Here is a 23,765-nt window from a genome sequence, read left to right as displayed (position 1 = left end):
TGTCTTCTACCCTATAGTGGAAAAATAAAAAAACAAGCAAACAAACAAAAAGAAAACAAAAATTAAACTCTTATCTCTATTCAGATTTGTATACCACTCGCTTTATGCTTTTTTTTTTAATTTTATAAAATCAATTATATCAAAATTATTCATCGCTGTTTTGAAGTTGCAATGGTATGAAATGAGTGGTCATGCAACTGCATAAGGGTTGAGGTTTCTAGGTATGTTAAATTGCTGTATACTGATTACGTGGTATGAGATTTGGTTAACACATTGAATACATCAATTTGGTGGAGAGTTCTATGAGTTTGGGCTCCACAACTTTAGCGACTAGCTTCTGGGATGTAGTTTTTCCAATCTCATAAATGGTATCATAATTTGAGTTGGTAGCTTGACAACTTCATCCTGAATGAGATTACATCCTCTGGTTGAAGAAAATGAGAGGGGTAGATTTTTTATAGCAAATAGAGTGTGATACCATGTGGTTTGAAATTTTTTAAATTCAATATATATGGTTTGTTTTTAACAGTTTTAATAGTCACAATTTAACTGCTACCTCTAGTTAATTTGAATAGAAAATTATATGAATTTTAAAATTTTTGACAAGGACAAGGACGTAAAAGCATGTACGAATTTTTCAAAGTTCTACCGTGTGGATTTTGTTTCTGTTTCTTTTTTTTTTTTTTTTTCTTTTGCATTCAATCTTTTATTTTTTAGTTTTATTTTAGCTGTCTTTTTCGATACATTTATTTTTCTTTAGTTATGGTAAGTGTAAATTTTGTCGTCCACATTAAATTTTCAAATTTTAGATTGTTTGTCTTTGTCTTCAACTAATAATATATTAATTAATAAATGGGTAGCTCATAATTACCGAACCCAGCCCATTTTGCCCTTTCTCTCAATGATGATAAAGAATTCGTTAATGAAATTTAATAAAATTTTGACTGTAATACTTGATTTTTCTATGCTCGTGCAACAAAGATGAAATTTAAAATAAAATAACATTTCAAAAGTTAAAATTCCAGATTGAGTTTAGGAAAAATTATCCTCATAAAATTGCTGAGGCTTTTCACAACCGCTTTACTGGGAATTTTTTGGCTAGTTTACAACAGGACCCGTGAGCTCAGTGCTCAATTTTTGCGGAGTCTTGGGAAACTTTCTCCGTGAATGCTCTCTTATTGGACCCTTATAGTGCCGAAGAGATCTTCACAGCCCTACAATAGATGCATCTCTCTAAGGCACCTGGATCTAACGGTATCTTCTATCTTTTATAAAAATACCTCAAGTGGGACACGTGTTGAAAGAGGAGAGACGATACTATTACTTAAAGATATAATCAAAGAATTTTATCTAATGTTTGTAGTAATTATAAGGTTAGGAAATTTTATTTTTGATATAAAACGAATAGAACCTAAAAACTATACCTATAAAAATATGTAGGTTGCATTGACGGTTGAGATTGTGTCAACTTTTTCAAAGGATGTGAGTTTTGAGTTGTGGGTCATATGAATCTTGTTATCATTTTATATCATAGATTGCAACGTTTTAGTATAATACGCGACAAAATCGTACATTTTTTGTTTAACTAGTTAAAATTAGATCTTGCATAGAAATGATTTCGATTTTGAGGCTCTCGTGAAAAAAATACAATTGCCACTACAATTATCTTGTCGAAATCTTTTTTATAATTTTGTATGGCTGATGATCCAACTCTATGTGATATATAAACTTAGTAACGTGGATGATAATTTATTTTTCAACATATTTTGATGTAAACACCTAAACAGCAAAATAATTGGTAAAAAAAAACAAAACAAAACAAAAAATTGAAAATAAATTAAGCCACCCGAGTTGAAATTGTAATTTTCTTACATAAAAAGTAATCTTATTTTATGGTAAAAAAATAGGATATTCTACCAGATAAAGAGGGTATACGTATACACACACCAACTCTGAAAGGCATTTATCCCATGTGGGTGCAACATATCTAAACTTTTATTTTTTAAAATGTTGTTTATAAAAATTTTACTAAAAATACTTCTTCTAAGAATAAAGTTCAAATGGTTTTGCCTGCCTTAGTTTAAATCATTTTTTATATTTCGTCGGATTGTTATATTAACAGTTATATCATTATTATCTTAATTATTGAAATATATAAAATTTTATTTTAAAAAATTAAATTATGTTTATTTTTTATTTTTTACATATTGAAGAAGGTTATCGAAACTGACTCGGGTATTTACCCGTTGGTTGGTCGGGAATGTATTAATCGATCATAGCATGCAATTTGCATGCAGATTTACGGTGAATATACAACAGTAATAAAATAAAATGCCTTCAGATTTTACTGAATTAAATTATTAATCCACCCGAAATTAATTAAAAACGTGACTTGATTAATACTATAATATATATATATATAACTAGGGAATATATGTAGAGTTGGGACGTAATCGTCAAATTCATTTTTAATATAGAGACGATCCATAAATATCTTAAATTAATACTATAATTTACAAAATTGTAAGTATATCTTTTCCCTTTTTGGATTCTTTAGTACGTGCTTCACACATGTATATATATATATATATATATATATACATATATATATGGTGCAGGGGTGGAGATTACAAGTTTCAGAGACAATTTTATGAACAAATATTACCCATAATTAACACGTACGAATCATATTCTTGAAGTTCTTGAAAACTTTTTCTATAATCTCTAAAATTGTAAGTATATGTTTTCCATTTTGGACTCTTTTAATACATGCTTTTTATATATGGTGCAGGCGTGGAGATTACAACCTTCAGATATAATTTTATGAACAAATATTATCCATAATTTACATATATGAATCATATTCTTTAAGTTCTTGAAAAAAACAAAAAAATCTATTTTTTTATTTTATTAAATTAAAGAAAAATAATTTTAATTAACATGTTAGGTAGTTTAAAATAGAAAATTATTTTATACAAAATAATAATTATGTAGTAATATCGAAAAAAAAAATGGCTTATAAAAGTAAGCACTACAGAATTGTTTAAGGTGGTGGCTGTTTAAGATGATACGATACATTTATTATATATAAATAATTATCTAAAAATATATTAAAAAGTTACTTATAAAAGTAAGCAATATAGATCTGTGGTTAGATACTCTTTTGAAATTCTTAAATGCCTGTAAATTAATTCAATCAGCAAATTAACCTTAATCTAACAAGCAAACAGAGTTTCTGCTAATCTAATCTTCCAGCTGCAGCAATGGCAGGAGCTAAGGGAGTGTTAATAACTTACGGAAAACCATTTACATTATTTATTCGTAAAAGAAGCCATACCCCATTTGATAATTGTACGAATAGAACGATCAGATTAGGCAAAAGAACATCATTAATGGAACTAGGAAAGCAGAAGAAAGCAACAACAATGGCCACTCTTACAGAGATCAATCATCACCATCATCATCATCATCATAGTGATTATGATCATCATAAGTTGATAAGAAATGTAAGAAAGGAGATGGCTCCTGTGACTGTGAGGACTAAAGGGTTATGAAAGAGCAGATGCTTCAATTGGTAGAAAGCTGTATAATTGGTAATGCTACTCAGCAGAGAGGTGGACATGCAATTTTACAGCTTGTTAGCAAAGCGATGGCTCTTGTGACTGTGAGGGCTAAAGGGTTAGAATCCATGAAAGAGCAGATGCTTCAATTGGTAGAAAGCTGTATAAATGGTAATGCTACTCAGCAGAGAGGTGGACATGTAATTTTACAGCTTGTCAGCACTGAGATTGATCCAAGTAAGAAAAACCCATTTGACATTAATTTCCATTATTTAATGTTTGTTGGATTTAATGCTTATATTGTAGTTTTTTTTTTTTTTTTTCAATATTGAAGACACAAAAGAGGCAAAGATGATTGGATTGGTCAAAGAAGTTGAAAACAGGGGGTGATCAGGAGCTGATTCTAGAAGTTGAATTCATGGTTTGGAGTGCCAGGAGCAATTCTTGTGAGAAACAAATATCAAAATGAGTTCTTTCTTCAATCAATCTCTATAAAAGTAGTTGTACATTTTGATTGCCACTCCTGGGTCCAACCTTCTTCTGAACACAAAAGAATATTCTTCTGTAACAAAGTAATTCATATTTCTATTTGCTCTTTCAAAAATAAAAGAATCATATATATACATATATGTATAGATATACTAATTGTTTTTTGTTGGGTTAACAGGCATATTTACCTGGTGACAGTCCTGAGGGACTAAAAGAGCTAAGAGCAAAGGAACTAGAACAACTAACAGGTGATGGAAAAGGAGTTAGAAAATTGTCAGATAGGATATATGACTATGATCTCTACAATGACCTGGGAGATCCAGACAAAAGACCTCAACATGCCAGGCCAACACTTGGAGGTAACCTTAACCCTCATCCCAGAAGGTGTCGAACAGGACAACCTCCTCCAACTACCGGTAAGTCTATTGAAAGGATATCTAGAGTTGCTTTTATAAGCACATCACGATCAGAACAAGTTTTAGAACTGACCATTTATAATTCTGACATGCTAATCAAAGAATGTTGATACAGACACAAATGCAGAATCACCTGTATCTGCTTCGATGCCTATGTATGTACCTAGAGATGAAGCATTGGGTGAGTCTAAGAGGAAAGCTTTCAATCTAGGCAAGTTAAAAGGAGTGCTTCATAATATTATTCCTTCTCTGGTAACTAATGTCATAGACAAGGATGCTTTGGAAGGGTTTTCGGAAATTGAAGATCTTTACAAAGAAAGATCACTCTTTCAAATGAAATCTCGTGGTGGAACTTCAATCACATTTCCCTTATCAAGGGAACTTGGAATAGTTCGAGACTCCATTCAAAGCTTTCTGAAATTTGATCCTCCAAAGATCATTTCTGGTAAGTATTTCCCCCACCTCAATTACACATCACAAGCTTTTCTCACATAAAACTCACAAGAAGATGCTCTTAATTCTTTATGTTCTTGTGGTACAAGCAATTAACATTCTTATAGAATCTTTTTCTATAGTCTGAATTGTCAGCATCATAATTAATGAATTCATTCCTCTTCCAGGAGATACATCTTGCTGCTTGCAAGATGATGAATTCGGTCGCCAGATGGTTGCAGGCATAAGCCCTCCTCTAAGCATAGAAAAACTTAAGGTATCATACAAATCCCAGTTTCCCTGATTCTTTTTCCTTTCAAGATTTGCTTGTAAAATTTTTTTGTTTTAGCCCATTTTAATAAATTATAGACTTACTATCAAATTGCAGTCTATAAATTCTTATAGTTTCGATAACTGTGTTTTAATCAATGTCAATAAAAATCATTTTACAGACTAAACAGTTAAAAAAATCTTATTTAAGAAAACAACAGTTCTGTACACACTGCAAAACCAATTTGGTTTTGTAAGATCAGTTAACAAAAAATCACGAGATCAAAATATCCTAGAATGATGTAGGACTGATCATAGTTTCGATTGTTAACGACAATGTCAGCAAAGAACAATGATGTGATAATGTAGAAAGAAAATAGCCCAAACATGATGTTACATCGTTATTTTTCTCAGTTCATAATAAAATTTCTCACTGCAGAATGTGATCCACTAGCTATTAAGAAATCACTTAATGTTACTAAATAAGATTTCTAACTAACATAGCATATCAGGAACCTCGGAAGATGCAAAAACAGACAAAATATGATGTTAAATAATTGTGACAATTTGTTAATAATCTTCTATGGCATAGCTCCATGTTGACTTTATTAGTTGTTAAGATATGAATCAGATTGAATCTATCAGGGCTAATCATAATGCTAACAAAAATTATACGTTACCTACTGTATCGCATATAAGATTTAGATCAAATAAATTGATCTCATGAAACAAACTAAAATCATTACTAACATATGTGATATCTTTCACATAGAGTAAAAAGATGAGTCTAATCCCCCTAACCTTTATAAGTAGACGATGATTTACAAGTCTCTCCACAGGAAAGATCTGATCTCACATAGCAAATAGTAAAGGTTCCTGTTGTTTGCCCCATTCCATGGCCAAGCCTAACCAGGAAAAAATCCGAGTTCATGTTAAGCAACTTGATGAAATCTCAATGTCCTTCTCTTTTACAGGCTTTTCCAATTGTGAGCAAATTGGATCCATCCATCTATGGTTCACCAGAGTCAGCACTCAAGGAGGAACACCTAATAGGTCATCTCAATGGAATGTCACTGAAGCAGGTATTGCAAAAGGAAGGTATTCTTCTTCCTCAAACAAAAAAGAGCAGAGAAATAAAATTAATCCTCTATTGTTTACATGAAGGGTCAGAAAGAGTGAGAATCAAGAAAATAAACTGCAGCAGCTAATATTTTTGGGTTTATCTTACTGTCAAAAAGTAAAATCTGTATTTTACCTAATTTGAGGCATTAGAAGAGGATAAGCTATTCATACTAGATTACCATGACATGTATCCTCCTTTCCTCAACCGAATAAATGCTCTTCATGACTGAAAAGCATACGCAACTTGCACGATATTCTTCTTAACCCAATTAGGAACTCTGAAGCCAGTTGCAATTGAGCTGAGTCCCCCTCCAGATAATTCAAATTCTCCAACAAAGCACGTTCTCACACCACAAGTTGATGCAACCACCAATTGCCTTTGGCAACTGGAAAAAGCTCATGTTTGCTCTAATGATGCCGGAGTTCACCAACTCGTCCATCATTGGTATGTAATCTCATCATCTTAGTTGGTATTCTTTCCTCTTCTAGATGATAGAGTAGTCCAACTATTTTATAGCAATGTGAAAAGAAGACCTCCATCAGAACATTTCAGCTTAATTGGCTGGAAGGGACAAGGTTCCCATACCTTATAGAGGTGGGTTAATCAGTTAAAATTTCCACCTCTTATGAAGAAATAGACTTTAGATCTGGGGCAAGTGACACTTTAAGCTTGATATATAAAAAGAAACGGAAAGATAAGTAGAAGTTATCATTTCTCCTCAAGAAAATGTTTCAATGATTTGCCAGGTTGTGCACCCATGCATGCGTAGAACCATTTATAATAGCTGTGTATCAACAAATGAGTGTAATGCACCCTGTCTTTAAACTTCTTGATCCTCATATGAGAGACACGCTTGAAATAAATGCATTGGCCAGGGAGACCATGCTGGAGGAGTCATTGAATCTGATTTCACTCCTGGTAAGTACTGTATGCAGATCAGTTGTGCCACCTACAGAGACTGGTTGTGTTTTGATATGGAAGGCCTGCCAGCAGATCTCATTAGAAGTTTAGCTGTGAACTTTTCTCTCACCAACCCAAACATTTTGGTTACAGAATTTTATCTTTCTTGTTACTTGACTACTTTTCTGCCATAGGAATCCTTTCAACTGTGATTCTCATATTGTGCAGGGGAATTGCAGTAGCAGATCCCACACAGCCTTGTGGGTTGAGACTTCTTATTGAAGACTATCCTTATTCAAATGATGGTCTCCTCATATGGTCGGCAATCAAGACACTGGTTCAGACATATGTTAATTACTACTACTGGGATGCAAGTTTGATATCTTCAGATACTGAGCTCCAGGCCTGGTACAATGAATTCATAAATGTAGGTCATGTGGATCTTAGACATGCGAGCTGGTGGCCTCAACTTTCAACTCCCGACGATCTGATCTCTGTCCTCACAACAATTATTTGGCTCACATCAGCACAACATACTGCATTTAACTTTGGGCAACATCCCTATGGTGGCTATGTCCCAAGCCGTCCACCACTCACACGCCAACTCATACCCAAGTAAAATTACCCAGAATTTGAAAATTTTCTTGCTGATCCACAAGGGTACTTCCTATCTTCATTGCCAAGCTTGTTTCAAGCAACGGATCTCAGAACATTCACCTGATGAAGAATATATAGGACAGAGAAAAGATCTGTCAAGCTGGTCAGGGGATGCTGAGATCATTGGGGCCTTCTACAAATTTTCAATGGAGATGAGAACGATTGAAAAGGAAATTGAAAGGAAGAATGCTGATCCAAATCTAAGGAACAGATGTGGAGGGCATTTCAACATATGAGCTGCTCATACCAAGTTCAGGACCTGGGGCTACTGGTAGAGGGGTACCTGATAGCATCACAGTCTGAAATAATCTAGATTAACATATCTGATTATGGATCTATGAAATATTTTGATATTATTCACAAGTAAGGGAAGAAGAAGGCATCTATATGCCACATATTACCATTTCTTTATCCCATTTCATCTAGCATTAGATTGAAGATGTAAATTCAGTCGGCAATAATTCACATTAATAACAGAGCAAGTTTGATCCTTCATGCATGATTAGAATCATGAATTCAGTCAGCCGCAATCCACAATAATGCTACGTAACATCGAGTCGATGAGAAAGCTTTAAAAAGAGAATCCAAGGTTAAGGGTTAACCTAAAACTATCCTAACAAGTTTCTTTTCAAGAAAGTGGCACCTACTACACCTCAACCAATTGCAAAAGCAAATGCCAGATAGAAAAAGCATAGTTTCAAAGACAAGCAAATTGCATATTATGCAAGGATCAAGTTCCTGACATGAGAGGAACATTAGATACTAGCACAAAGCTTTTTCACAAAGGGAACATCATCAGGTTGATCCACAGTATTATACAGACTAAAGAGCTCAATTCATCTGAACTTGGATATCATACAAAACAGAGCTTCATATAATATATAAATACACATAAAAAAGAAAAGCTTTTATATTTTATTGATTTAAAAGCAACTATATACAAAAGCATTATACTAAAGCCGGAATAAGGAGAAAAAGAAAAGAAAAAACCCGAGCTCTACCCATTGACATCATTGTACAAACTAAAAACACCCACATTCCGGAATCTCAAATTCCCTTCACATAAACATTCACAATGATCAGAAAATGTTTAATTTAAACAGAAGAAAATGAGAGGGGGAAAACAGGGTTCTAAGCCTTATTAGTCATACTTCTCTCTCCAAGAGTAAACGAGAAAGAAGACCCATGAAAGTGCCAATAAGATGTCGCCAACTGTCTGCCTGATCCAATCCCAAGCCAAATCCTCAACCCTCCTCTCAAACCAGAACCTCCACATCGCCATGAACACGTGCAAAACGGTACAACCTTTAGCGAAAAACGACTGGAACTCCCGGTCCTTAACAAAGGACACCATGAAGAGCAAGAAACCGATGGCGAAGAGAAGCAACCCGGAGAAAGAATCGGAAGTCCGGATCAAGAGCTGGTCATGTGGCGTCGAACCCAGAAGCCTGATCGCAGTCTCGATCCCATGTGTGAAGGTGTAGATCTCCTCCATGTGGAACATCATGAGCGCCCCGCTAGTGAGAGCGATCAGAGCATGAAGGCGACAAATTGCGACGAACGCCGATGATGACGACGACATTTGTTACAGCAGCTCCAGATTTCCTTCAATCAAACGTTGATTACGGGTCCTGTAAAGTAGGCATAGCTAAATCCGATTAGAACCCAAAGCGCTCTCTTTCTCTGTTCTTAGCTCTGTTCAATTTTCATTTCATCCTGGACAATGAAGGAGGAGGAGATGATATCATGCTTAAGATTTCGTTGGTTCAGACGTTAACACCGTGAGATTCAAGTTTGGGAGATAAGGATCTAGTGGGAGCCAGGATTTTTACTTGGCTGGAGACGTGGCAGCTGATTACACGTGCCGACAGATTCCTCATGGAATGTAGTGGAGCTCTGTCTTAACCCACTAAAATTTGTAGTTAATATATAGAATTTGAACCCAAGTCTAAAATATAATTAACTACTCTATTCATGTCTTGATTTAGAGTAATGATGGGTCAAACAAGATTATCGTTCATATAGATATACAACTAGTTTATGTTATGTTTGTTTTAAATTATATATTAATTAATATAATTATACTGAAATATCTATAATATTCTAACCATTTCCATCAACTCTAAATAGAAGTCAAGATTTATTGGATAAAATCATATTGGGACAACTCATCCCTGTGATCTCATAAGAAACATTAAGACATGAAGAAAATGTTAAGAAACTAATAAAATAAAAATGCTTAGTACCCATTTTGTGCTTTAGGCTTCTTCATGATTTAACTCCTTTTTTTTTAGTGGAAAGACATGAATAATATTAGCAATGAGTATTTACAATGTCAAGAATATAACAAGAAGAAAAATTAGACATTGAGGCTCGAGCTTCGTTGATCATTTTTTAATGATGCAGTCAAGTTATAATATGTTAGAGAGAAAAGAATTAACAGCCGATAAAAAATCACTTATTACTGTGATTCTATAAAATTCTAATAGTTTCGTTATATCGAAAAAGAAGAGAATAATTTCACTTTCTGAGACTATGCAATTGCGGAAAAGATTTCCTTCGAATATTTGATAGTTCAATGATAATTATTTTAGCCAAACTAATTAAAATCATTTTTTTTGAACTGTTTTTTAAATGAAGAAAACTAATATTTAAAGCAAATTGGAAATTTCATGAATCATATATTGTAACGAGTAAAATATAGAGAATTAAGTTATAAAAAATTATCAAATTTGAAGGTAAATTTGATAATTTGTCATAGAAACATAAAATAAAAACTAAAAGTAGCAAATTGTGTGTTCTAATCAAATGGGGGTTGCTGAGTATAACCAGTAACCCTCACATGCTTGTGTCCCCTGCAGACAGCACTACTTGCTGTGCAGCAAAAGCAGAGCTGTAAAAAGACATTCTCAGTCACAACTCCACCAATCAACCATCATTTATGCCACTTAATAATGAATTTTTTTTATTTACAATCTATTGAACAAATTTTCAGCTTCTATAAAATACTTTCTTTGAAAAAAAAAAAAATACTAATCATATTGAGAAACCAACTTCAGAAACAGAGCATCACAAAGTATTTTCAACTGCAACCATGTTGCCCCAAGTCATGACTCAGAGGTTTTAAATGTTTAAGTTAATTATGTATATGTTTAATTTTTTAAATATACAAACTCGGTCATCCAAATCTTCACCCAGATAAATCCTTCCCTGTCATTTATCAGTTAATGAAACCAGAAGAGAGAATTGTATCATTGATCCTGGTTTGGTCAACTGCAGGTGGTTAGAATTTAAGGCTATGGCCTTGACAAGCTCTCAGTTTTCAGCACAATCAATTGGAAATACAGAAGGAAACCCCAAGTGGTAAAATTTCAACTTTATTGAATTTCAATGGAAAAAGGATACATATTGATGTAGCTATTCAACAATATATGCTGCTGGGATAATGAAACAACAAAATGATTGCCGCACCCAATGACTTTTTGTGGCAACCAAAACTCTATTTATTTGCAATTATATATACTATATATACAACAAAAAATGAATTAAAATAGAAATCTTGGAAAAAGTAGTAAGAAAAAAATTTGTAAGTAGTGCTCTCTGTGGAACAGGATTACAACACTCACACACCTCTTCCAGCCCCAAAATCTCAGTGGGGAGGATAAAGAATTATATATCTCTTGAAAATAACCTGTTTTGGAGTGTTTTAATTTGAATCCAAGTCCTTGCCACCAGTAACAACTTTCCGGTGCCGCCTAGAACTGGACCTTCTATCTCTCCCACGCTTCGATGGGACCTTCCTAGCAGGAGTACTTACAACTGTCTCGTTTGAAATTTCAAGTGAAAATTTCCTAGGCAACTCACCGATCAAAGGCGGAGGTGGTGGGGGCTGTCTCTTTGCCAACATCTCTAATTCTGCCAGATGATGTTTCTACAAGCAGCAGCAAGAAAATATTTATAGGTTGCCTTAAAAGAATTAGAGTGTACTTCAAGTTGAAACCTTCCCTCAGATGTTTACCCAAAATTTTCTGAATGTTTAATCCCTTCTTGAAAAAGAAAACTATAATGATGAGATTCAGATGCTCCTTGACAAAGTTTGAAATCCAAAAGGTAAACCTTATTTGCAATTTTAAGAGTAAAAACAACCCACTAAAGGAAACCGGAAATTTTGGATAATTTTTGCAATACCTAGTTTTAGAAGCTACATTATTCAAATTATCAAGAGTCCACAAGATAATCACCTGAACAACAAAGTTGCGCCTTTCACAGTCCAAGAACATATAGGGCATCCAGTCTGTCTTTGCCCTAATCTTGTCCCTCACCGTTGAAAAACTAATTTGGTCTCTAGACGTAAAGCGATCAACCTCATTGTACCAAAGACAAGTAAATAGGTTGCTAATTGGGACATGCTCCCTTATAATGACACACCCTTCCGGTACATCTGCAGACAAACCATCATAGGGAAATTTCACGAAAGGTGAAATAGGTTCAACAAAACACAACAGGCCAAAAACAGATATCTTGAACATACCACTTGTAATAGGAAGCTTAGCCTCAGAATATGGGGTCAATCCTTCCTTTTTATAAAACTCAACTTGAAAGTCAATAGAAGTATTATCATACTTTCCGGCAGCTTTATTTGCCTCAGCTTCTGTGAAGACATCAAAGCGTTTATAATGTCTTGAAATTGCAAATGTGGCATTTTTTCTCCACAAGAACCTGGAAATCAAAATCATTGATACTGAAATCTAGAGTTGGGAAAAGGGGGAAAAAGACACAAAAAACCCCTCATGGGCCAGACACGTGGGCAAATTTATATGATTTATAGAGCCTTCTGCTCAAGACTTTCCCAAGAAACCATTTCATGGGATTTCCATCTATGAATACCTTTAGTCAAAAGGGCTTCAAGCTTACACGAGATATGGAAAATAAATTCATAAGCTTTATATTTAAATGGAAGTTAGCAGAATAGAGAATAAATTGAAGAACAGAAGCTAAGAATGAAAGCAATTTAGCAGGGAATCAACATCGGGAGGAATGGCATGCATGTGTCAAATATGAACATAAAAATATGCAACTTGATAACCGGATTCTTTATCCTATGGTAATCAATTCATCCTGAACCATACTAAGGTAGAGTACTTGATAATTTTAAGTTACTGATACCTTATATTTCAAAAAAAAAAGTTATTGATGCCCAGATTCCTAAAACAACCAGCAGACAAGGAAATTCATCGCAGAATATACATTAGCAGACAAATTCTCAATAGATCTAATATGAAGAAACAATAGTCATAGGCTTACTTGAACCTGTATCTAGATGTAACTACATCATTTTACTTTCATGTAATATGTCATAAAATGGTAAAAGTAAACAGCAATTTTGATTACCTCTCAAGAATTTGATACGGATCTCCAACAAGCTCAAGCTTCCCATCAATCCATAAAGAAAAACGGGCATTGGGAAATATTCTGTGAGTGAGAAGCTTTGGGATCTGTCATGCAAAAATATGGGCAAAAAATGCATATCAAATCATGGTCTCATATGATGTAGCAAACCCCCACAAATCCTAAATGAAAATATTTAAATGTCATGTCGCAACTGCATCCTGGAAAAGATTTCACTTCGACATGCATAAGATTTTTTTTGAAATAAACTTTGACATTCATAAGAAGCTCTGATATTATTCTTAGTTCTAATTTGCAAATCAAATTAAGCCCTGTGCAAGATAATAAACATGACTGGTTTTACTTTTTTTTTTTTTTTAGAGTATGCCTGGTTTACATGTATTACAATCAATCAGCTGACTTCTTTTCTTTCTCTTAAAACTGAAACCGCATAAACCTTCCCAATATTCTTATTCATTTTTCATATGAACCCCATCCATTCATATCATGGAAAATTCATCAAAATGAGAAAAAAGAAGGTTGTTTAGAATTAGAGCTATCGGATCATAGATAAGCAAGACAGCAGACAATCCCCTTAAATGAGTTAAAGTTGTTAAGAAAGGCTTTATATCAGAAATTCTTAAATGAAAATTTTATTTGAGAGGCAAATTGGATAAGAGTGAACAAACAATAATGAATTAAGAATTTCTTAGTTAGGATTTAATTCTCTGTTATCTCTCTCCACCTATGTTGTCATAATTATTTTTGTCTAACCTGTCTCGTTTAATCTATTTCCCTCTATATTTCTTCACCTCGATCTCTAACTCCTGGACATATTTTTGGTTTTTTCTCATATACATTTTTTTCTACTTCTAGACTATCAATAGGACAAGTTAGTTTAATCCCTACTCGGTCTGCATCAGTTAGTACCAGAGCATAATTATCATCCCTGCTTTCTCATGAAAAAAATCTACCAAAGAAAAATCCAAAATTTCACAAATATTGCTAGTTCCCAAAAGAAATCTTTAAAAGAAACTCTAACTACATTCCTGCCTTCAAACACAAGCGAAATAACACACCACCTTTCAGTTCACCACTATCCATTGTAGCATTATAGACAGCACCGCCATCACTTACCCCAGACAACACAGATAGGTCAAATTCCAAAGCACCAACAACTGAAATTACTGAAAACTCATTCTTGGATTCCCAAATCACCGCTTTGCTAGATCTCTGCCTTCCCGTCCACCAAAAGTAAAAATAATGACCGATCTATAACCACAATGACCAGAGGAAGCTATGACCAGAGAACAGTTGTGGTCTTTACGTATCTCTGGTTGCCTTGGCATTAGTTACTCTGTTTTGACTAGTTCCCACTTTTAACCTGTCCGGTTCAAGTCTGTATAAACAGGTCTTCTACTGATTCTTAACATTTTATGAAGTGTTCTATCTACTTTTGACGTCACTTTGGTCAAACTTGCACCTTATAATTACTTACATAGCATATCAACGTAAAAGCTGATATAACAGGAGATCAAATAAAAATTTTATTCTGATTCATTATGACATCTGCCTGATCAAGTATGATGTATTCTACCAGGTTTTTACCCTTTAAGAATGCATAAAAAGTATAAATATATCCACAAATAATTTATAACCAACGGCAATGGATTTGAGATGCTGTCTATGCTAAAAACTCTCCGAACGGTTGCTGCATATACAAAACTGTTGTTTGTTAAATACTGTGTGTGGAATAAGATTGAAGTCAGAAGTTAAGAAGGTCTGGAATGTCCTATGAGAATTAAAGGTTGAGTTTAAGCAAAGAACAAAACTTCCTCTGTGATGGAAGATGAAAATCTTGAACTTCCTTTCAAACCACTAGTGGAAGCTCAAAAAATATTGGCTCCTATTTAAGATATTCTTGTTCATGCTAATGATGCCAAGCAACTCCCAACTTTAATAATCGTGCTCTACTTCCAACTTTAATAATCGTGCTCTACTTCCAACATTAATAATCGTGTTCTATCTTCTATTACTATTGAAGTGATTATGTCCATGATAACTGCATTAAACAGATTCCTTGAGTTGATTTCATGTTGCCTCACTGCTTACATAATCTTAAGGAACCTATATTTAACTTTGAATTTTTGTATGAAGACTATCAAAAGCCTTGACTTTTTAAAGATTTTGAAGTGTATATTTGAGCCTTTATTTCCTTTATTATCTTGATGTTTGCCACTTCAAAACTCAAAGACGAGTTTCACCAAGTGGGTCAAATGATGCAAAATAAAAATAAATTTTCAAATAAAAGAGTTTTCCATAATAATTCTTACTATTTAATGTTTGTAGTTTATTTAGATTATTTAAGTTTGTTTAGGCATTATAATATTCTAATGTCTTATTTATTTAAATTTTGAGTATGATGGAAATTATAACATTATTTTTTTTTTGTTATTTTCCTTATAGTTGTAACTAATGTGTATATAAAGGCTACTAGACATTAACAAAGAAGAGAGAGTGGATGATGATGAACTAAAAATTTTTCTGTTGAGGTTTTATTCCCTGTTATCTCTCTGTGTTTTTTCACCTAATCATTGTTATGACTAACATATCTCGTTTAATTTATTTCCCCCTATATCTTTTTACCTTGAGCACTAATTTACTCTGAACTATTTTTGTTCTTCTGTTTCTCACCTAAATTTCCTTTATTCCTAAACTATCTACAGGACAAGTTAGTTTAACCGCTACCATCCTGCATCAAAAGTATTATTACAGCCTGGTTAAGTTGAGTTTAGGGCCATATATAATCTAGCCAAACTGAAAAGAAGTTCTGATTGAAAATTTAAAAATTTACCTTCCCATTACGCCTTCCATCTGTATAAGGAAGATTATGAACAACAACAACTCTCCATATTCCAATTTTTTTTACGGAATCCATACCCCATTTGTCTTTCAAAAATGCCTCTGTTTTTTCATCAACAAACATGTAGAAACATACAGTTTCCTTTGAATATTGACTGATCTTCCTGGGGTGGTTTATGTCATCAAAAGCTCCTGAAGAAGGCAATTTCTAATGAGCAAGGTAGCAGATAAATCACAAGAAAATAATAATTTGAAAAGCATGATGCAGATTCAGACCAAATACTGCTGACGCCACAACCACGCCTCGGCACTGCTCCATGTCAAGGAGATCGGACTCATCCATGTCAAATCCTGTTCCAATGCCAGGTCTAGGACCTTTAACAAATCTGGTTGACAAAGGGAGGTTTAATAGGAATGTTACTAGCATGACCAGTTTTATTGACAAACCAAGCATATCAACAAAATAACATCTAGTACTTAAGTATACACAATATTCAAGAACATAGAAATCAAATATAATAGAAAGGTGGAAAACCCATACCCACAGTGCATGCTCATTGACTCTCTTATGTCATAAGAATCACTCCGCTGATCAAGAGTAGGATATCCACCAAAATCAGAGCCTCCAAATTCTGTTTCTCTGTTTAATGTTTCCTCATAGATGTATGTTAAATTTTTAAGTACTGGAGAAAATGAAGGAACTGCTGGCATTAAGGCGGCAGCTTCCTCCACCGGAAGATAACATACTGGACAAGCTGAAATTCAAGCAAGCAGCTCAGTAACATCACCATCACATCATTTATCAAGTAAAATTTAGTCTTGCTCTATCTTTTCTATATTGAGCTATAAAGAGGAAAAACTGAGACCATGAAATGTGTACCATGTTCAGAGATTTAAAAATACAATAGAATAAAATAAATGCAACAAAAGAAGGAAAGCAAAGATAAGTTAGATCATACGTCGTGGCCCAGTTCTTTTTCTGTCAGCCGGCGGGGGAGGTAAACTGAAACTATTACATGGATGTCCTGGAGGAAGAGTGTAGCCAAGAAAATATGAAGGAGGAGGAGGGGGCAAAACCATATTTTCACTTCTTATAACCGCCTCCCCTAGTTGTGCCTGATCATGCATGGTGCCACTTGGTTCTCCATTTAAAGGTGAAGATTCAGAATAATATATCGGTGAGCTGCTATTAAGCCCCATGTTCTGGACACGGGCACCATCTTGAGCATCTTCACCTAAAAGCAACCATAGGCCCGTGCATCATTATCCCATATAACTTCAATATAAATGAAGTTGAAAAACAAAGATTTCAATACAGAGACTCAGTAAAGACCACATCAAGGTAAAGTGGAAACCTGACAACAACCATCTCAATGCTTCAAACAAAATCATGGATTAGCCAAGAGTTCCTTATTTGATTTTTTCAAGAAAAAATCATACCATTGCAACTTTTATTTAATGTGAAATCACCCATTAACTCCAGCAATTAGCAGAGCATGAATGGAACCAAGAACATAGATAACCCGTTCTCAAGCCCATAACTTGTCTAAAATATTTAAGCAAAATTATGAAAAGAACATCAAATCAATTCAAAACTAAACATAACGCAATACAAATAGATAAAACTGAACGTAGAATTTTCAGTTCCATATAAAAAATGAACCTAAAATATACCACTAGAGGTTCCCCTGACAGGAAGTAAACAATCCACAAGTAAAGGAAAAAATAAACGAACCTTTACCAACGTAGAGGACCCAGACAAAGACGGCGGCTGAAATTACGCAGAGAAGCAACATTCCAACCTTCTTCCGACCAGCGAACTTGCAGATCCAGTGAACCAACTTATCCTTCTCCTTTTCCTTGAGCATCTTCCCAGGCTTACTTCGAGTCGTATTTTGGATTGGCAACAAACCGTTTTGTCCATGCTTGTCCAATGAACCATAACTTCCAGAGCGAATACCCAATGACCCACCAGTCATTGTCGTTCCTTCAAACTCCTAAACACTTCTCTGCACATTCCCCGCCAAGCTTCTTTTCTGCTTTATTAGCAAACTCTCTCTCTCTCTCTCTCTCTCTCTCTCTCTCTTCAATTCACCAAACCGAGCTGGACTAGTAAAGTAAAACCCAGTTCTCCGAATTGGCCCCCAAAACGAAAAGCTTTTGGGGAACCAAAGAATCTCACTTGAATGTGCTCAAATCAATCACTGTAAAACTTAGCAATCTTAATTCTAAGGGGAAGAGGTATGATTTTGTTATGTGGGCTTTCCCAGTACTTCAGATGAATCAACAAAGAAAGCGGAAGAATAAAAAAATCTGTTCTCCAAAAAAAAAAAAGAAAAAAAAAAGAATTTGAAGTATTATTTTGAAGTTTAAAATAATTTGGTTTATGGGTTTTGCTGTGGAAAAAAAATTGTTCTTTTTTTTTTTTGGGTAAAAAAAAAGTGAATTTCAGTGTGAAAACAAACCCATTAGAATCTATGATCCAAGCTATGAAAAAAGCGGAGAACGGTGAAATAGTGAACTAAAAAGGAGAATAAATCTAGGGTTTGTGATTGGCTGACAGGGGTTTTGGCAAATATTAGGGGTGATGTCAATCTGGGATCAGAATATCAAAGCTTATGACTTCAAAATTCTAATTTCTTTTCTTTCTTTTTGGTTTTTGGTAAATTCAATGATCTTGGAATATGAAAAATCTTCCAATATTTATATACTCGATTAAATGAATTATCAAATTAAAATACCAAAAAGAAAAATAAAACATTGGGGGGGAATTTTGATAGGCTTAGTTGGGCCATGTGCATGATGTTAACAAATCAGACGGTGACTATTAACTCCATTGTGGAAAATAAATTAATACGACATTTGTCAAACATCAAATAATAAATTTTAAATTAAAAAAGTATTTAATAATTTAATTCTGACGTTTTGTAATTTTATTTATTTTAGTTTAATTTAGAATTAAAAACACAAGGTATAAGACATTTGTCAGTGAAATATTCATGTTTAGTTTACAATATTTCCTAAATCAACTTAATTACATCATAAATCTAAGACTTTTATTGAGTCATAATAATTATTATTTTTATATTTTTAATTTAAAAATTAAAAACGTAAAATTTATACTTAATTTAACAATATTAATAATTAATTTATTAATATATTAATAAAATTATAATAATTAAATTGTACTTAATTTTATATAATCACGATATATTTATACAAAATAAATAAATATTTTATCACGATTAAATATATATATATACACTATACATACTTTGTAAGGATTTTTTTAAATAAAATAAACACATCTTTATTAATATATATATATTTACATACCTAAATCCTTGTACTAGGCGGCAAATTGGACTTTCTTTTTCTTGGCCAACTTGTTTAATTCATCATTAATTTATGATTAAATCCATTAACTAGTTATTTTTTATTATATTAAAATTTAATTACACATTAATTTTTAATAAATCAAATAGTATTAGTATTATAAACAAAGAAACATTAGCAATTAAATTTGATAACGAAATTATCATTAATTTCCTCATAATAATCATATTAACGTCATGATTATAAGATCAAAATATTTTTAATTTCTCCATCAATTTTTAATTTTTTAAATTAACTAACATCAATATTTTAATTTAATTTAATTATTATTAACAATGATCGTGACAGATTTCTCTAAATTTTTGTCACGTCTTTTGCTTTCGTGATTTTCTGAAATTTCCCATCAGATCATATGCTTATATAGGAATCTATATGTATATATGTATGTGTGTGTCTGTGTGTGTATATATATATATATATGTTTGATTATTATGTAAATTTTCATTTATATACATTCATGTTGTAGGATGGGAGCCTATACTTATATTTTATACACTTTTAGAAACTAACCGACACATTTATGTTTCCAAAGCTTAAATAAAATGTCATTTATATACACAAGTTGGCGACCGGATGTGTTTGATGGTTTTTTACCTACATGCTTCTATGAAGAACAAACCTATATTCCATCTACATTTTATTTTTATTTTTAATTTTTCAAACCTTTTGGTATTTATGAAATCCTATTTAAATTTTACTTAATTATTTTATTATATTAATAAAAATTATAATTATATACCAACTGATTTCGAAATGTCGAACCCAAATTTATCTTAATCTGTCTTATTTTTTCACTGACTCGAAACCGGCTTCAGACGAATATAAATTTTGTAACGTCCCGGAACTTGAAGGGTGATAAATTATAAATTGAATGTTGAAGCGAAACAAATAAAGTTAGGGTTTACATTCATTACACAATAATTCAGAATACCTAATAGGGTTACAGGAATGATCATTCTAAAAGAACGACGAAAAATTAAAGAAATAAATAGAAAAGTAAACAATTGAACATTCTATTCGCAGCTTTCTTGTGGATCGCGCTTTGGATCTTGATCATTTTGAGCTGAAATGGTTAATGAAAGAGTGAGGTACACTATCTCAGTAAGAATGTCACACTACTCACCGACACAGAAATGAAAGTTGGTAGAAATCATAAAAATAATTAATAAAACTCTTAATTTAAGTAAATTCGTTTATCATAAATAAAATTATTTACCGCATACTTACTGTAGTAAAATTTTCAAAACCAACCTATAGAGTCAAGAATATAAACAATATCATAATTTTATATTCAATTAACCAGAACAACAACTTTCTTATTTATCAGTCTACTAGTATTCATGGGGGTCCATAGGGATGTCTCTAATACGCGTGAACCTTTATTCAATATTTTCAACTAACGGGTCGTCTCCATATCCCGTCCAGTATGAGGGCCAAAATATAAATCATCGATACCCCGTCCAGTATGAGACAACGTTCACGATAGGGTTCCCTATATACCCGATCCGCCCACCATCTCTCAAAATATCCAGTGAGGCTACCATTTATTCATTCACTCAATGAAATAATTTTCTATTTATCTTTAATTATTAGGTTTATAATTTAAATGTAAATCACGTAAAACAAGCAATACATGCATCAAGAAAACACAATCAAATCATCATACTAATTTAGTGTATTATCATGCATTCGAAACTGTAAAATCAATCAATAAGTTCAACATGGCAAACAGTAATAAAAAACTGGTTTCTACTCCATTAATAACTTTTAATTATCGATAATTATAAATTACAGAAAATATCATATTATTTATAAATAAATTTCAATTCCATAACAGGGAATAAGGTGAGGGATTCTTATTCGGATCGGTATTCAAAACGCTAAACTTACAGCTGCGCCTACTAGTGATTTTCAGGTTTCCTAATTTTTTTAAAAAATTAAAACACGCTACAAGTATCTAGAAATACTATAAAAAATCCAAAATCAGTGTTAGAAACCCTTTTCGGCCAATTTTAAAATTCCGGCACGACGGCACCGCTGTGCTTTTGCGATGGTACTGCCGCCCACGGTGGCAGTTTGCACCGGGCTAGCCGTTTTCGGCTAGTTTTAGCCAATTTTGACTGATTTTATGCTCATTCCTGCAAGAAAACAAGTTACGGGGCCTTGATTAGTCGAAATAAGTCAAAAAATAGAAGTATACTGGCCGCGGGGTTTTGGTTCTATCATTCGATTAATAATTAGGTCAATTAAATTAAAATTTGATTAATTTAAATAATTCATTTTATTACTACGATCATTTTAATTTTAAACAAATTTTGACCAAAGTAACAAAACTTACACCTCTAATTTTTGTAATATCTGAAATCTTATAATAATTTAATACGCAATAATATACGTTATGATTTATTTTTTAAGTCGTAACGTGTAAGCATATATATTATGATACTTTATAATTTTTAAAAATGATTATGATGATTTTACTTAATACTTAATATTTTTTCTAATTATATTTCGGCTAGTTTTGGCCGATTTTGGCTGATTTTATGCTCATTCCTACAAGAAAATAAGTTACGGGGCCTTGATTAGCCGAAAGAAGTCAAAAATAGAAGTTTACTGGCGGCGAGGTTTTTCGGTATGGCGGCCCCGTCGGCTCACCTTCGCGGTTGGATGTTTTGCTTCGGTCAACCTGTAGAAAAAGGAATGGAGATTACAATTGTAAAAAAATTGTACGAAACGGGAATCGGAAAGGGCCTCATCGGATGTGATTTTTTTATTTTTCCCGCAGCAGTGCCGTCGGGCTTTACCTGCAGTTTTCGACTCATCCACCGATCTTTTTGCTCCGATTCGGCCATATAAGTGTTCAAAATCGAATTTCGAGCAAATGAGAAAATTTTTACCTCTTTTGGCTGTAGCACCCGGAAAGGAGAAAAAAAAAAAAAGGGTCACGTCAGCAGCCACGTCAGCAGGCCCGGTCAGCAGTCCCGGCCAACCGGGGCCTGCCACGTGGCAAGACCGCGTCACTCCGAGAGGAGCCACGTTGGCGATCCGCGTGGGTGTGATCCGACGGCCCAGATCAATCGCACGATCGGACGGCCCAGATTCAATCGCACGGACGGCCCAGATTCAATCAAAAATGAACGGCCCAGATTAAAACGAAATGAACGGCTGTGATCAAAAGGCAAGGGGTTATAAATAGAACCCCCACACCAGACCACAAACCCTAGCCACCTGCCACTCGCCGGAGAAGACGAACCAGAGGCCGACCGCCGCCACCCGCCGCCGCACCGGGGAAATTTCCGACCGCCGATCGAGGTAAATTTCATACCCCGACTCGTTTTTCTCCGCTGATTCCTCCTATGGCCAAATTGAGGCCGAAATCCCGGCCAAACGGCCGGAATACGCGGCGGAAACCCAGCGGCGCCGCCGCGCCCCTCTCGGTTTTTGCCTCCGACGAGGTCCTTCCCGGCCTCCGTTCGATGCAATTTTTATATCACCGTGATCACCATTCTTTTCTCTACAGGTTGACCGAAGCCGAATCACCAAAACACGAACCTCGCCGGAGAGCCGCCGTACCCGAGAGCGCCGCCGCCGGTAAGCTCCGCTTTTTCGTGATTTTTGGCCCCCCGAGGGCCCTAGGGTTGTTTTCTGACAAGGACCAATGCGAGTGTGGCCGAATTCGGCCAAAAACGGCCGAAAACAGCCAACCCGAGGCGACTCGCCGCCGCCAGCGGCGGCGCCGTCGCCGGAGCACGGCGGAGCCGCCGTGCCGGAGTTGCGATTTGGTCCGAAAGGGGCCCTGGGCCTAATTTGGATTTTTTTTGGAACACGTGCAGGTACTGTTAGTGTGTTTCAGTTCCCCGGGAAAAATTCAGGGAAAATTAGGGACGGCCTGCAGGCGCACTGTGAATCGTATTCGGATCCCGAAAACAAGTAAGGACTCCTCACCCTATTTCCTATCACGGTATTAAAGTTCAAAATGATAAAACAGTATTTCTTGAATTAACGAATGTGTGAAATTGCTTAAGGTGGCTAATGGAGCCCGAGTCTAGTGTGATTGGTGATTTACTGTTATTTAGCCTGTTTACAGCTTTAAATGCAAAATGAGGTTTGATGTGTTCATTTTACAGATTTGTGTGCAAATACTACGTTTTTATTAATCATGGGTTGAATGACTGAAAAACTGATACTGTATATTGTCTGTTCGGCATGAATTACTGTTTTGCTTGTTTGTATGTGAATTGATGATGCTGACTGAGGAAAAGGAAAATGAAA

General features: G+C 34.3%; 2 protein-coding genes and 1 pseudogene across 3 annotated transcripts; 1 reads left to right on the top strand and 2 right to left on the bottom strand.

Moving 5' to 3' along the window:
• The first annotated feature begins 3,392 nt into the window (after positions 1-3,392).
• LOC110817847 (linoleate 13S-lipoxygenase 3-1, chloroplastic-like) lies at positions 3,393-8,250 on the top strand (annotated as a pseudogene). Its single transcript, XR_015813400.1, has 10 exons — positions 3,393-3,506; positions 3,611-3,862; positions 3,968-4,132; positions 4,228-4,465; positions 4,581-4,910; positions 5,086-5,174; positions 6,142-6,249; positions 6,433-6,734; positions 7,037-7,294; positions 7,417-8,250. The product of XR_015813400.1 is annotated as a linoleate 13S-lipoxygenase 3-1, chloroplastic-like (transcript).
• Positions 8,251-8,739: 489 nt separating this feature from the next.
• Positions 8,740-9,669, bottom strand: LOC148252887 (uncharacterized). The gene has a single exon (XM_088208091.1). It carries the CDS (start codon positions 9,427-9,429, stop codon positions 8,989-8,991), a length of 441 nt encoding a protein of 146 aa, XP_088064217.1. The 5' UTR covers positions 9,430-9,669; the 3' UTR covers positions 8,740-8,988.
• A 1,539-nt stretch (positions 9,670-11,208) lies between these two features.
• On the bottom strand, positions 11,209-18,778 carry LOC110812891 (strawberry notch protein (DUF616)). Its single transcript, XM_088207602.1, has 9 exons — positions 17,833-18,778; positions 17,057-17,332; positions 16,639-16,852; positions 16,374-16,483; positions 16,090-16,289; positions 13,239-13,342; positions 12,379-12,566; positions 12,089-12,288; positions 11,209-11,778 (listed from the first exon to the last, which is right to left on the bottom strand). The coding sequence occupies exons 1-9, from the start codon at positions 18,074-18,076 to the stop codon at positions 11,554-11,556; spliced, it is 1,761 nt and encodes a 586-aa protein (XP_088063728.1). The 5' UTR covers positions 18,077-18,778; the 3' UTR covers positions 11,209-11,553.
• Positions 18,779-23,765: the final 4,987 nt, after the last annotated feature.

Source organism: Carica papaya, chromosome 7 (genome assembly GCF_054855325.1).
Source record: "Carica papaya isolate Zhongbai chromosome 7, ASM5485532v1, whole genome shotgun sequence".
Classification (NCBI taxonomy): Eukaryota; Viridiplantae; Streptophyta; class Magnoliopsida; order Brassicales; family Caricaceae; genus Carica; species Carica papaya.
This window is presented reverse-complemented; position numbering and strand designations above follow the sequence as displayed.